At 38.6% G+C, this 14,565-nt stretch overlaps 1 protein-coding gene across 1 annotated transcript in view; it reads left to right on the forward strand.

The window, feature by feature from the left end:
* Nucleotides 1-14,565, forward strand: part of usp43a (ubiquitin specific peptidase 43a) — a 181,703-nt gene that overhangs the window by 136,727 nt on the left and 30,411 nt on the right. Inside the window, exons 11-12 of the mRNA XM_041784322.1 lie at nt 37-166; nt 4,911-5,030. Of these exons, the coding sequence (XP_041640256.1) occupies nt 37-166; nt 4,911-5,030 (250 nt within the window). The remainder of the gene's footprint in view (nt 1-36; nt 167-4,910; nt 5,031-14,565) is intronic.

Raw genomic sequence — 14,565 nt, forward strand, 5'->3', positions numbered from 1 at the left:
CTGAATCTTTGTGTTTGTGTGTGTCGGGCCATTCAGTCTGTTTGGCAGCATCCAGGAGGAAGTGGTGAAGGATGCAGAAAGTGTGAGGAACCAGCAGCAGCAACATCTGCAGCAGCACAGCTGTACACTGGACGAATGCTTTCAGCTGTATACCAAAGAAGAACAGGTCAGACTCAGCAGCACTAATTATTCTCTTTATACCTTCTGTTTATCTTTTGAGCCTTTTCCTCCCTCAGGCCTAGGATTCTTCTAAGAAGTTTGCATTTGTGATAAAGTTTTTCGTAGCCCTCGAGGCCCCTAGAAGAGTTGGACACAATTTGGTAAATAGCCTCAAGGGATTTAACTCCAGTGTATGTCATAGTTGAAGAGCACAAGTCTGAACTGTGGCAGCTGGTCAATCACCCATCACTCTTACAAGAAAGAATAAGAATTTACTGAGTAGAATTTAAGAACTTTTCCTGGAAACTAGGGCTGTCAAAGTATGTATAGTATTTGTGAGATTGATCGTGGTTAGTAATTTTTATCTCTAGACAGCCCTGCCTGAAACATAAATATACATACATATGCACAAATTAACTCTTATATACTATGTAAGCAAATTAAGCAAATTAATAACCTTGTAGTGCAATCAAAGGCCTGAATCCGCTGCATGCCCACAAACTATCTTAAAACCTGCATCTGTGGATCGCTTCAGGAATGTTACCAAAGGGGAGAAAATTCTCTCCCCCATGCCTGTCAATCATCCATTAGTTATCCAGGAACTATGTTCCGGCCAAACGGAGTTTCTCAGACTTTAAGACATTTCACCTGACACGGCTGATGAACCACAGGTCCCCAGAGAGACTCACCACCTTAAAATTGAAATCTCTGATTGGCTACGCCATGATGTGCATAAATGTCAAGATGCCAGAAAAAGTTAAAGGTTAAAAGTTGCAAAACGATATGGCAATAATGGATGGGAAAAAATGGTGAAAGCTGTTAAAAAGTACCACAAATAAATCAATTCAACATTTAGAACCCAATAATAGCTTGACACCCTCTTCAGCTCCAAAATGAGGTAAGTATTAACCAGAATGCATCAATGCTACTCATCCAATATGCATAAATTATATAATTTAATTATATAAAATTGATAAATCGCAACTGGGGAGGGCCCATTCTCTGGGTATATCAGTGGACTGGTCAGTTCTGTGGGCAGGCCTGCCTGTTTTAGATTTCACTGTGAAAAACTACCTACAACTTATTCTAATGATCCAATGAGGACCTCCAACATTTTTGTATAACATTTTTTTTTCTTTTCTCACAGTTCAAAAATCTTTTCAAAATGGAAATCAGAAACATAAAACACATCGAGGGACCTTTTTCAAAGTGTTTTGGCGTGTAGCATAGGTGTCTTTCCTATTTTACGCCTGATGTAGTTGCCATATTAGTTTATTTTACCGGGTGTTGTTCAAAAAGCAAATGAAATTGCATCCTTATTCGTGGCTGTTGGTGTGTTTTTCTGAGGATTAAAATGAGGTTAGGCACAAATCTTGCATTTCATGTCTTGGGGATGCAGAAAACTACAGAAAAGCACCCCAAACATGGCCTCAAGTCCAAAGTCTATGTCACTGTGTGATATTTACAGAAAGCACTGGAAGATGAATATCATTGAGGCACACTCCAGAGCTTGTTGCACTCACACAGGATTAACCACAGTGTATTTGCTGATAAAGGTGTTGCTGGGACAAAGAGTGGAAGCTTTATTATCTTTGTTTAAAAGCATTCCTCTGTGCCTTCTCCATTTCATATCACGTTCTGTCCAACACAACACACAGGCGCGCATGCCCTGCTTAGTGGGCAGGCCATTAGGTTGATCCAAAGTTCGGTTGAGACCGAAAATATGCTTATATAAGCATATTTTTGAAATGAACAAAGTCAAGTTTTTCCCATCAGTTAAACAAATGTCCTCATTATTTTGCTGTAAAAAACAGCTCAAATTTTCTTTTCCGAATCATTTGTGGATTTCATTGTTGTCAGCACTTGCTAAATTGGGACAGCAGCAAATTCTTTCTCAACAATCCCCCAAGATTTCTGTTGGGTCCGAAATACAGCTTTCTAGATTAGCTCTTACCTTACATGATTTCTTTTAAATGAAAAGTTGTGACGTTATAATTAGACTCCCCTTTAGTTTCTAGCGTCAGTGTTAGGCTATCCTTGATAGAGGCTTGGTGTAATTTTCTACAGGTAAACAAAAAAAGCTGAAATATGCCAATATCAGACCGTAAATGTCTGACAGCCACACTTACAGACTGTTCATCTGAGACACCGTCTTTACCAGAACTAATGTGCCATAATTCGTCGGTAGAGGGGTTCAGATTTTGTTTTTAAAATTAAACTCCATTCATAAATAGGTCTGGCAGTTAGATTCATGAAATAACCACATTGCAAACATTACTGACTGAGCAACATTTCATAAATAAAACAGAAAAAGATCAGAGGTCCACTCCAGGATTAAATTATGTGTAGACCAAGGTTATTGTTGTTAGCTAAAACTAACTAAATAGCTAAAACAAAAATGAAAAAAAAAAATGTTTTTTGAACTAAATAAAAGTAAATGTAGAAAGTTATGTTAACTATGCGTGTTGCTTTAGAATTTTCCTGGAGGATGAGATTTTTTTCCTGTAAGAAGGCTGTTTTCTCGGCTTCATTAAATGTTTTGTAATTTGGTTTTGCAGGTAACATTTTGAACTGTTGGCATTCTAACTGTTACCTTAACCTTACCCCGGTGGCAGCTGGTGAAAAAAATACATTGGTGGGGCTGTCCTAAGTCTGTTCAACTTCAGGGCACATTGTCTCTGTTTATAGTCAAAAAGTGAAAGTATAAAAACAACAATTCTTCTTTGCATTTTAACGTACAACTATCATTTTATTCAAACATGAAACTGAGTTAACACTTTTAAAAACTCATCAAGATAATTTATCAAGGGAAGATTCAGCAAGAGACATGTAGCATGCAAGTAAGCATGTGGTACAGTTACCAGAAATGACATATAAATAGATAGTAGCATGTATCAAAGAGCTTTGAGATGCAGAGATCTTGACCTCCAATAAATTTCTGCTTAAGAAATGTTTCTCCTTTTTCAAAGACACCTGCTGTCCTGTAGCTTAATAAGTAGAATATTCCATCAAAGCACCTGAATCTGTATACAGTAAAAAAGAACTTACAGAACTCTTTCGCCTTGCCTACCCCACCTGATCCATGTCTTTTAATGTGTCCTTAATCTTAATGTGTCTTTTTTATATTATGTCTAGTTGTTTGTTTTTAGACTTATGCAATTTTTACTATTATCTTATTGTTTTGCTCTATTGTTGTCTGTAAGGTGACCTTGAGTGTCAGAAAGGCGCCCACAAATAAAATGTGTTATTATTATTATTATTATTATTATTATAAGATGCATGAACCATACCAATTCCTTTACAACATTGTATAGAATAAATAAAACTTTCTGTTTGTTAAAGCTGCTTTGAACAAATAAGTCTGGGTACAACTACTGACCATAATAATCATGGTGAGAGACCCTGCATGTATTTCTATCAGCTGATTTGTGGTAGGATTTCTTCATCTTGCTGAGAGGCAAAACTCTCATTAACTCTCTTATTTAGGTTGGAAATGTTGGTTTGTCGTGGGATCCTTGCTCCTTTTAGAGAGACAAACCTCTCACTGACTCTCCTACTAAAGTCAGAAATGTTTTAAACATCTTTTCTATGAAGAACAGAGCCTGAGCATTTAGATAACTGTGTGTCTCTGTGACCACTTCTCAGATTCAGCTGTTTACATCAGTATTGTGATGAGGAAGACTCACAGTTTCTGTCAGAGCTGTAGATGACTTGTATTACATTAATCGCATATTGCTGGGTCTGTATCATGTCTTCAACATATGTAGATCTTTTTTATTTCAAATAATTTTATTTTCTAATTCATACTCTATTGTTTAATGTGTGTCACACATGTGACATACTGTGGCTCTTACACCCATAGGCCCTCTACAACAAATAACTTTCTTTCTTTCTTTCTTTCTTTCTTTCTTTCTTTCTTTCTTTGTCTCCTCTTACACACAAGCACTCGTGTTGGCCCATAGCATGTTTTGGAAAATTGCGCAATTTTGAACTTTTTTTCTTTCCTCATTCAGTGAAACATTGATGGCAAATCTCTGGCAGCCCATTTTGTGATGAAGGTGGGAGAGTTGAAAGACTGATAATAAAGGAGTCTTAACTCTTACTGTAGCCATAGCAATGGTAAATGTTAAGTTTTACAATAAGCTGTGATGAGAAGATGTAGACTATGATTTATGAACAATTAGTGAAGGCAGAAGTCTTCTCTAATTTGGGACACTTGTGGAGTAACCAAGTATAGGACCAGCAGTGGGATGGTGTTTTAAACATGTCAACAACAGTTACAACTTGCATCTAATCCTCTAAATTCCTTTTCTTGTGGTCTGAAGCTTCTTTTCCCATAAAGTAAACCACCAAAAGTGGTCAAGGGAATATAACTATCCACATTGTTACAGAGAAACCACATAAAACGGTTAATTTCACACTGTTTATTATATACGCCCTCAATTGCAGGAAAAACAAGAATAAAACAAAAAATATTAAGGCATTCAGAAGTAAAACAAGTAGGCAGGTGCTATCAAAAGCCTTCGGGGAATCAGGAATGATTATTTATATTAATATACTAAAGGTTTTGACCTCACAAGGTTATGATGGGGAGGCAATCAAATGAGATTAATAAAACCTGTTTTCATTAAAGGAAAATCTAGTTAGTGTCACATTTCATGACAAAATCATATGCTCACAAATAGTTATAAACATGATGCATTCATGGCAAATCAAATCATGGCATTTTTTTTTTAATTGTGTGATTCCAGCTCGCTCCAGATGATGCCTGGAAGTGTCCGCACTGTAAGCAGCTGCAGCAGGGCATGGTGAAGATGAGCCTATGGACGCTGCCTGACATCCTCATTCTCCACCTCAAACGCTTCCGGCAGGTGAGTGAGCTGTTAAACAGACTCTGGTGAAGCCAGGGCTGAAGTTAAACTTCAATGGTGTCTTTCTTTAAGCTACATTAATCAATATTTATTTTAACTAAGAACAGAAGGGATGACAGTGAGTAATGTGGAAACAGTCACTTGGGATGACTTACAGGAATTTAATTATCATCTTTAGTGTCACTTGTCCTCAACTCTACAGTGTTCAGCTACTGTTAACTCTGTGTTTGGTACGAAAGTTTTATTCTTTAGGTTGGGTCTTTCAGTTTTACTTCAGGACTTTTTAGAAGGTTGTGTGAAGGACCACCCACAGATCTACCTGGACCCTGTCCAGATCTGATTTATTCATATCTACCATGAACCATACATTTAGATGGATAAAGCAACATTCACCCGAGAGTGAAGCTGAAAGATATAGCACTCTGCCTGCTGACTGACTGGCTGCTGTAGAGGTCATACACCCTGCCTCCTCCATGTTAACAGATAGTAGTTGGGTCTAACTATAAAGCTAATATGCATATTCAGCCTAACATTCACAAAAGTGTTTGATATTTTTACTAAGACTGTCATAGTTGATGCATTACTAATAATTATTTAAGCTAGTACATGACATAGCCACATCCCTTATTTTCCCTTTTAGCACACTTTAGTGACAGCTCAGTGGCCAAGTCATTTGTCATCTGCACCTTGTGTTATCAAACATTTACCTCTTTTTTTGTTCCTCTATGTGCCATTTTAGTCTGTAACAAGTTCCATGGTTAAGTTCCTGTCATAATCTTTGATCTACCTGAAGTTCTTTTTTGTTTTTCTCAAAATAAAAGCCATTCTGTATCCAGACAGGAAGTCACACATGGCTTAAAACAGTCAAAAAATCATTTCATAAAGGGAGGATTAATTGCAATTAAATTCTTTGATGGATTGTGATTAATTTGAACTATTTGACAGCCCTAATCTGCAGTGTTACTTTTGACAGCTATTTTTAATTTTAGGGCTCTATTTTAGTGGTGCAGCGCAGGGTGGCGCAGGGTGGCGGAGCATGGCGCACCCCGCGCAGTGGTAATTTCGTCCGGCGCACCACCGTGCGCAGCCAATTTGGTAATTTGGTAGACCGGGCTGCGCCGAGATGGGTGTGGCAGCGCACAAGGGGGAGGTGTCGACAGATTCAGCTTGGCGCAGTGACAATTTCATGCCAAAACACTGTGCAGAAGGTGCGCTGAAAGCCCGCCAGCTCCAACCTGGTCTATTTTCGGTGCAGGCGAAACGCACCCGGTGTAGTGGTAATTTGGCTGACAGGCGCGCAGTGCGCACACGTCACCAAAACCTCACAGGCAGGTTTCCAGAGTGTCAGGCACATTTCAATGCAATAAACAATCACAGCAACCACTATTTAATGTAACCGTCTGAACCAGCATATACATTTGTATCTATATGAATTGTCCCGTCACATCTGATGTCAGATCAAAGATGTTTGTCACACAAAATTGAAACTCAACCTGATGGCAGCTGGGAGTGATAAAAACTAGCGAGTTCACATCTCTCAGCCAACCACAAACAGCCACCGCATCTGATACGGAGTATATATTCGGCTTCTCTCATCTCATGAAATTCAAAAGAAAAGAAAAAAGAGAGAGACGCTCGCTGAATAAATGTAAGTCAGTCGGTGTCTTAAGGATTTACCTGTGATTGCCCATATTTCTCTGTTTTAATCTTTATTCTTAACGTGATCTAAAAAGATGGAGTACATTGTTGCAGGGAGGATGAGGAGGAGATACCGGGAGAGAATATATCACCAAAGGTTCTCCTATTTGGCGATGACAGAGCAGGAATGCAGGTGGATCACAAGCATGATGCCTGGATTAACCTGCTGCTGTGTTTAATGTCATTGTCACTTAATTTTGTACTCCTATTCATGACACAGGAACAGATTACATCTGTCTCGCGAGATGGTCCACACGGTGACGCGCATTGTGGCCTCTGATGCACAGCCCGATGGCCACTGTGTGCCTTCTTTGCTTTGACAGCTTTTTTTGGCCCTTCTCCTTACACCATTTTTTACATTGGGCAGCGGTTCTCAGAATATCTGGGCAAACTTGATTGACAATATTAGTAACAGCTCGTGGAGGTCTGTTAGCATTACCATATATTCTGGTACTGCGAGCTTGAACCTCCCGGACCAGCACATCAATTTCCTCCTGGGAGAAGTTTGGCCTCCTGGAGCTGCTGCTGCTGTCTTTGTCCATGGTGGTGGTGAGGTGAACCTGGCACTGCGCCTTGCCCACAGTGCATTTAAAGGCAAGGAGAGGCGTTCATTTGATTGGTGAAGATTACACTTGGCTGTGTTAAACCCACTCACGCCTTCTCTCCTCACTCTTTGCCACTTGCGCCGGTGGGGGGGACGGAGGCATGAGTGCGCCGCGTTGCACCGGACTGCACCGTGCACGAAAATTGCAAAATGCTCTGGACGCACCCCGTTGGCGCGGTGCAGGCGCGGCGCACCTGCCCTGCGCCACGCCTGCGCCTGGTCTATGAAAATAGAGCCCTTAGTCTCATTCATAGTCTTGAGATTAAGTGCCTTAGTTTTAGTCACATTTAAGTCATTTCTACCCTTCATAGTTTTAGTCGACAAAAACTCAAAAAATTTTTGTCTAGTTTTAGTTCATAAAAAGTCCTTGCATTTTAGTCTTTGTCAAGTCAAACCAAAAATAAAAGATATGAAAAACAAATTCATTGTTTAGTGGAGAGATAAGGTTAAAAACATCCTTAAAAGTGAAATTAATAAGTTAAATAAAGTTATTAAGGTACAGTTTTCCTTTAATATTATAATTTTTATCATAGAGAAATTAAATGGAGAAACAATAGATTCTAGTTTACTGTAGACGAACGTTCCTGTGCACCTGGAAGTTACAAACTGATGCACAGCTTCCTGTGAGGACAACGCTGCAAACGAGCAGTACTAGAGACTAGAGACCCAGCAGCTGATCAACGCGCATCAGCTGTAATGTTGTGCAGTACTGTTTGTAACAAATCTTAAGAGGCAGCCAATAAGAGCGCTGAACTTTTAAGACTTTTGTTTGCTGCTGCGATGCTGGCTCAGGCAAAACTTTGTGTCGTTTATATGGACATGATATCACAGATCTTTATGTTTAGGACTGTTTGGATGTACGGTGCATTTGCTTGTGTTCTGATTTGCAGAAAATTTGATTTAAGAGCAGGGCCAGTGAATTTTGGCACACTTGGGCACTCAGTGATATCCGGGTTAGATTTATTGATTGATTAATTGATTGACTGATCGACATAAACTACATTTTTGTCTCATTTTAGTCATCTTGATGAAAACAAAACTTATTTTTTGTCAGTTTTAGTCATCAAAGATCGATTTTTGACTAATCTTTGTCTACACTGCTATGCTGAACAGATTTTGAACAAACCCAACACAATGACAACCATAATGACAGATTTAAAAGTTTTGTTCTTATGAAACAAAACTGGGCTGTATCACAGGATAACCAACGCAGAATACTACAGACCAACAGATTCTGTTCACCACAACCAGACCCTCAACTGTAAAAACTCCAAACCTTGCACGATTAAACAAAACCACAAAATTAACTATCTAAATGTGGACAGCTGTCAGCTACGTATGTGGTTCATCCACTGCAGTAGCAGTTTTTGTCACAATAGATGTGTTTTTTGTGCTTTCTTCTTCAGTCATCTTGCTTTCTGATTACCTATTGATCTATTCCACGTGAAAATCCATGGACTAAGAGCTGGGCTATCCTTAGTAATCCCCCTACACAACAGGATTTCTGATCATGAATATTGAACATGTTTAATATTTATGATTTCAGATTGGAGTGGCTCTGATCATCTTCTGATCAGATTGGGGAGGGTAAAATCAGGAGACATGTGCTCAACCTTGTTTTTTATATTTTTATGTAATTGCTTTTGCATAAAGGGTTCAAGGTTTTCTTGGACTACTTATGTAATGAATTATATTTCAGGTAGTGGAACACCATTTCTTTTCCTGGTAATGCTTGTACCCATGATGCACACAGCACTCTGAATGCCACAGAAGAAACAGCAGTAATAAGATTTTTGAGATGTTAATTTTTTTGGATATCTGTGTAAAATCAATTGGAATTAGTCAAACACAACTACTTTCAGGTAAGATATATATGAATATATGCATATTTTGGAGGTAGTTGGCTTGGAGCAGTCAAAGTTGGTTCCATCACTGAATCCGGTAGTTCAGGATACCTGGCTTGTTATCTCTCTTTCTGGCACAGCATCCTCTGTGATAATAACCAAGGACTGCTAAACAAGTCACCCAGCCAGAAAGTGTTACCATCACTACAGCAGGTCTCTTAGCAGAGCAGTTAATTTGAATTGACATCTTCTGGGCCAGATGCAGAGGAATGATAACCCTTAGAAAATCCAGACTCTCTCTGTAATTAAAAAGCTAACGCACTGAGTGAGCTGCTCATCTTTTATTGGCATGTAGCAAACCCTTTAATGTGAAGTTAACAAAGTATCATCTGCACTCACTCTGATTTCTCTGGATTGATTTTGAAAACACAAGTACACCAAAGATCTTAGGGGGGCTGCGAGGTTTTGTCTGCTCTGAGACTGCCAAAATGAGATTTGCAAATATTGACATAAAAACATAAAGCAGTTATAAAGTAGTATTTTGATAAGAAAAGCATGCATAGGTCTTTTTTAGGGTTTTAGTGAAACAATTAAAATCTATGTTTATTTTTGGCAGCAGTGTGTCACTTTTTCTTCTCTCTTGGGTTCTGGGGGGGCTCCGCTTTTCTTAGGTACATGTAGGGGGGGACTTAAAGGAAAAATGGTTGGGACACACTGCACTAGGCTACCAGTGCTCCACATGTCTGTCACTGTTATTGTAGTCCTCCTAATCATGTATGGCTGTTGACTGGAACTGCATTGTGCATGTGTGCAAGACTCCTTCATTTTTACTTGATCACAGATGAGTCTCTGTCTCTCACCATCATGCCTTTCCATTGATAAATCTTTTAACAAAGTGGGCTGCCATTGTGTTTCTTATGTTTTATGGCCACTGCTATGTGCTTCCTATTCAAAATACATTGGTAAAGTCTGACTTTTTAAAGTTGTGCCTGCTCCTCCTTCGCGTAAAAGTTACATCCAGAGCCTAAGTCCAGCTGGTGGTTAGAGGGATTTGCTTTGTTACACTAAGAATAAAAGATCTGTAACATGTTAACATCATGGGCATTTTTGTTGATGTGAATACATAGATGAAGTCTTATTAAGGATAAAGCTAATGGCTGAGTTTGTGTCACCCTTAAGACATTGGTAGCAACCAGACATTACTTGTGAAGGTTCATTTGAGGCTTAGCAAAAAGAAAGAAAAACTCAATAAACAGACTGCTGTGAAAAATGAGGTTGAGAAGGGGCTGTTATCAGCTCAGAGAGCTCAGTATTATTATTGAGCCAATATCCTGCAGTGTTGTGTCCACTGATAGAGAGCAGATGTGATGTGTGATATTAATTTGGCATTTCATGATAGAAAAACATTGTATTAATTAAACATGGGTTCAGCTTCATGCTAGCTGTTTAAAAATCTAAAGTGAGTGGGACTATTGCTTATAAATCTTGTTTCTTTGTTTTGTTGTTGTTCGTATTTCATATTTAGACAGGGTCAGTTTCCTCTGTCGCCTCAGGGTGAGATGCTTAAGTGCTGTTATAATGACTAAGTGCTGTGTTTCAGGTTAAAAAAAAAAGTTATATATCTGATGAAAGGTTGTTATTGTCAAGTGCTTTGTTTTTATTCTTTTAATTCTATGTACAGCACATTGAAAGTGCTGATCTGAGTCATTATCGATTACCACTATTGATACTTTCTATAGTTTGGTGGAAAGACAAAGTAAGGGAAAATATTTAAACTACAAGTGGTCTTAGCTGGGTAGTGCTTGAGTTAAAAATCTATGATTCAGTCTGTCACATATATTGTATATCCCTTAAATATCGAAAAATATTCACACTGTATTTATTGAAGTTTCTCATCAAAATCTATGTTTTCCCATTTTTGTGTGGCATTAAATCACATCATAACATATAGAATACAGTTGTCTAATTTACTGAGGTTATCTGAACGCATCATATTTTCTGTCTTCAGCTCATAAAGTTTGCTAATTAACTTCAATTTTGCCAGTTCCACCATGGATTTCTACACTGGATTAATATTATAACAAACAGGACTTACTACAAAGTTTTGGAGCACTTTTCAGCATTTATCTGAGCAACTGAAGAAGAAAACTGTCCTGACACAGCTGAAGAGAGTGGTATGACCATGACTTGATCCCGTGTTGTTGTTGGCGTCTTTGCCGACATTAGCAAAGGTGTGCTTTGTCTGAAGGTGGAACTTCAGACTTGTTGTGGTTCGGTGTAAAAACAGTTTATCACTGCAGCATGTACCCACAATTTTGGTTTTATCTTAACTAACATTTGCCAGCTTTTTAAAAAGAAAATTGCCATTAAGCAGACCTGGGTCTGTCTCCTCGCTCATCACTGCAGGTTGTGTCTGACCCGCCTCTCACCTCTTTGTCCCAAGGCACATAAACATCTGTGCTGGAGGACTACGGAAGCAAGTTGTGGTCAAACTTAGTCATATGATTAACTTGAGTTATTATTTTTTTAACACATTCAGGTTCCAAGATTAGTCGAGTGTTAATGTTAATAGCCCTAATTTAAACATTAATAATAGGTATGGTAACCCATTGCCTGCAATCGGATGCTTTGTTAGCATCCTTTCTTATAAAATAAAATTATCCACTAAGAATTCAATAATTTCCAATTGCTTCATAAATAGTAACACCATCAAATAGAAATGCATGCATTTATACACTTTTTTGCTAATTGGGTTGTAAGTTTGAAAGTGTCAGAAAAGTGGCTAACATAACCTGAGGTTTTAAAATTTGCTTCTTCAATCTGAAATGTCAAAGAAAAAAATACACTAAAGCACTCTCTGTAATGTTTTTATATCCACAGCATGGCTTATTTTGGGTTTGCTTTCTTCAATATGAACAAGAAAAATACAATTAGGCACGGAGATCTCCCATAACAGCATGTCTGATTGTGTGCGTGGTTGGAGCTCTATGCTAAGGAAACCTTGATGTTTATGTTACTGTTGTGCTGATTTACTCTGCTCTTTTCTTTGTATAGATTGTTACATTGCTTGTTTGCAGGTTTTGTCTTGAGATTTTAAGGCATTGTTTTTTATGTTTTCTCTTTCGAATCTACAAAAGGGCGAGGGCTCGGTGGTAGAGCCTGCCATCTCTTAATGAAAAGTTGCTGTATTGATCCCCTGCAGTCTACATGTCAGTGTCTTTATATAAGATACTGAATTCGAATTTTCTCCTAAAAGACAGCTGTTGGTGTGTGAATGTGTTCAGTACTCATGGCCAGTTGGGCACATTATGTCGTATCGGTGTGTGAATGTGTGTGTGTAACTAAGTGAATGACATATAGTGTTAAAGTGCAGTAAGTCAGTTGACAAGAAAAAGGTTATATGAAATTTAGGGCTGTCAATAGATTAAAATTTTTAATCGTGATTAATCTCACAAATTCCATAGTTAACTCACAATTAATCAAAAATTAATTGCACTTTTTTGTTTGTTCTAAATGAACCATACAGTACTATTTCTCAAGATTTAAATACCCTTATCAACACAAGTGGACAAAAATGCTTTCTGTATGCAAATGTTTGTTCATGTCAACAACCCAAAACAACAACAGATAAAGTCCAGAAAATTCTCTAGTCTGAGCTCAAAGATACTGAACACTGCAAAAATATGCTGAGAGCATAACATGGTAAACTCAAGCCCAACAACCACAACAGATGGAGATACTGACCTTAATGTAACATTACTGAATAATACCACAATGTAGAGTCAAACTTTAGACTTCTAGAAGTTAACTCCTCTGTTCTCAGCAGCTGAACACCAAACAACAGATCTCTTCATCACACATGGACATAAAGAAGTCAAGTCTCTGCTGAGAGCTCAGCAGTAAGGCACGGACACAACTAATGGTGTTTCACTGTTCTGATGTGAGTAAGGTGGACACATCTGCCCTGCTCAAGAGAAAAAGCAAGTAATTACTTAAAAAAATGTCTGCTATTATTTATCATGTTTTTACTTTCAAACTAAAAAATGTACTCCAAATGTAAAATAAATGCTGACAGTAAGAAATGACTGTCATTAGTCCAGTAGATTTACTGGAATGATGTCAATAAACACACGTGAAGCCTTCCAACAGTTCCAGTTCATCATTTTAGTAAGTTTTGTTTTTTCTGAATACTTTCACTTTCAAGCAGGAGCTGCGTGGGAATGAGAGTGGGGGGTAAACAGACCTTCAGGAGATGTGATCGGACCATCTGTGGTGCCGGTTCATGGCAGATATAATAGCCTAAATAAATTAATAAATCATACTGGCCCAAAAGTGCATCGGCACACCAGGAAATGCCCGGTATGCCAGATAGCGAGTCCATCCCTGCAGAGCTGTCTGAGAGTCTCCATTGTAAACAAATCCAGCATGGCGAGGGGGCGGCTCTCTGCATTAGCTGTGTGCATGGCCAGCGAGTGGTGCGGGCTATATAAGACTCTACGAACTTCCTGTAACTCTGTTCATGTTGACAGTAGGAGAAAATAACTTCAGTCTTATCTGACATGATCTGAAAGCTGAACCTGCCGTTCAGAAGTCTCTGCCCTTTATCCATTTCTGCTCGCTTGTACTGCATCACGACGGCACCACTTCCTGGTCTGGCAAACTACGGGATGGGTCGAGGGTCATACAGAACGCGCATGCGTTAATCGTGCGACAGTAAAATTAGCGGCGTTAAAAGTAATTAAACGCGTTAACTTTGACAGGCCTAATAAAATTTAATCATAGTCATACATTTTATTTAGAAGTGTTTCTCTAAGCACTCAAAGACACTTTACAGATTTAAAAACAAATACAATAAAACAACAGCTAAAAGCTTAATACAGTTTAAAATGGAACAGTGTAATTACAAGAGTCAGCTATCCTGAACAGGTGGGTTTTGAGTCTGGATCTGAAAAGAGGAAGAGAGTCAATGTTTCAGATGCCTGATGGAGTTGGGGAGCAAAGTGGCTGAAAGTGTTGAGGCAGGCGGAGGACACAGTGAGGTGGATGAAGGAGGAGGATCTGAGGGAGTGGGAGGAGGATGCTATGTAGAGGAGATCAGACAGATAAGGAGGGGCGAGATTGTGAATGGCTAATGGCGAGGATGACACCCAGACTCGCTATCATTGAATCTGTATTCATTCAAAATTATTCATAATTTATCCACAGGATCGATGCTGTTGAGGTCGTTCACTCAGTTAGATGGGAGTAGATTATTATGATGGCAATTTTTTTAAATTGATAGAATCGATGCAGTTCAACACTGTAAAGCCAAACCAATTGAAAATACCCAAAATGATTGTTTTAACTGATTACATTTTAGTCTTTTGATAGAGGTAATGCTTTTTTTTTA

Source organism: Cheilinus undulatus, linkage group 4 (assembly GCF_018320785.1).
Source record: "Cheilinus undulatus linkage group 4, ASM1832078v1, whole genome shotgun sequence".
NCBI lineage: Eukaryota > Metazoa > Chordata > Actinopteri > Labriformes > Labridae > Cheilinus > Cheilinus undulatus.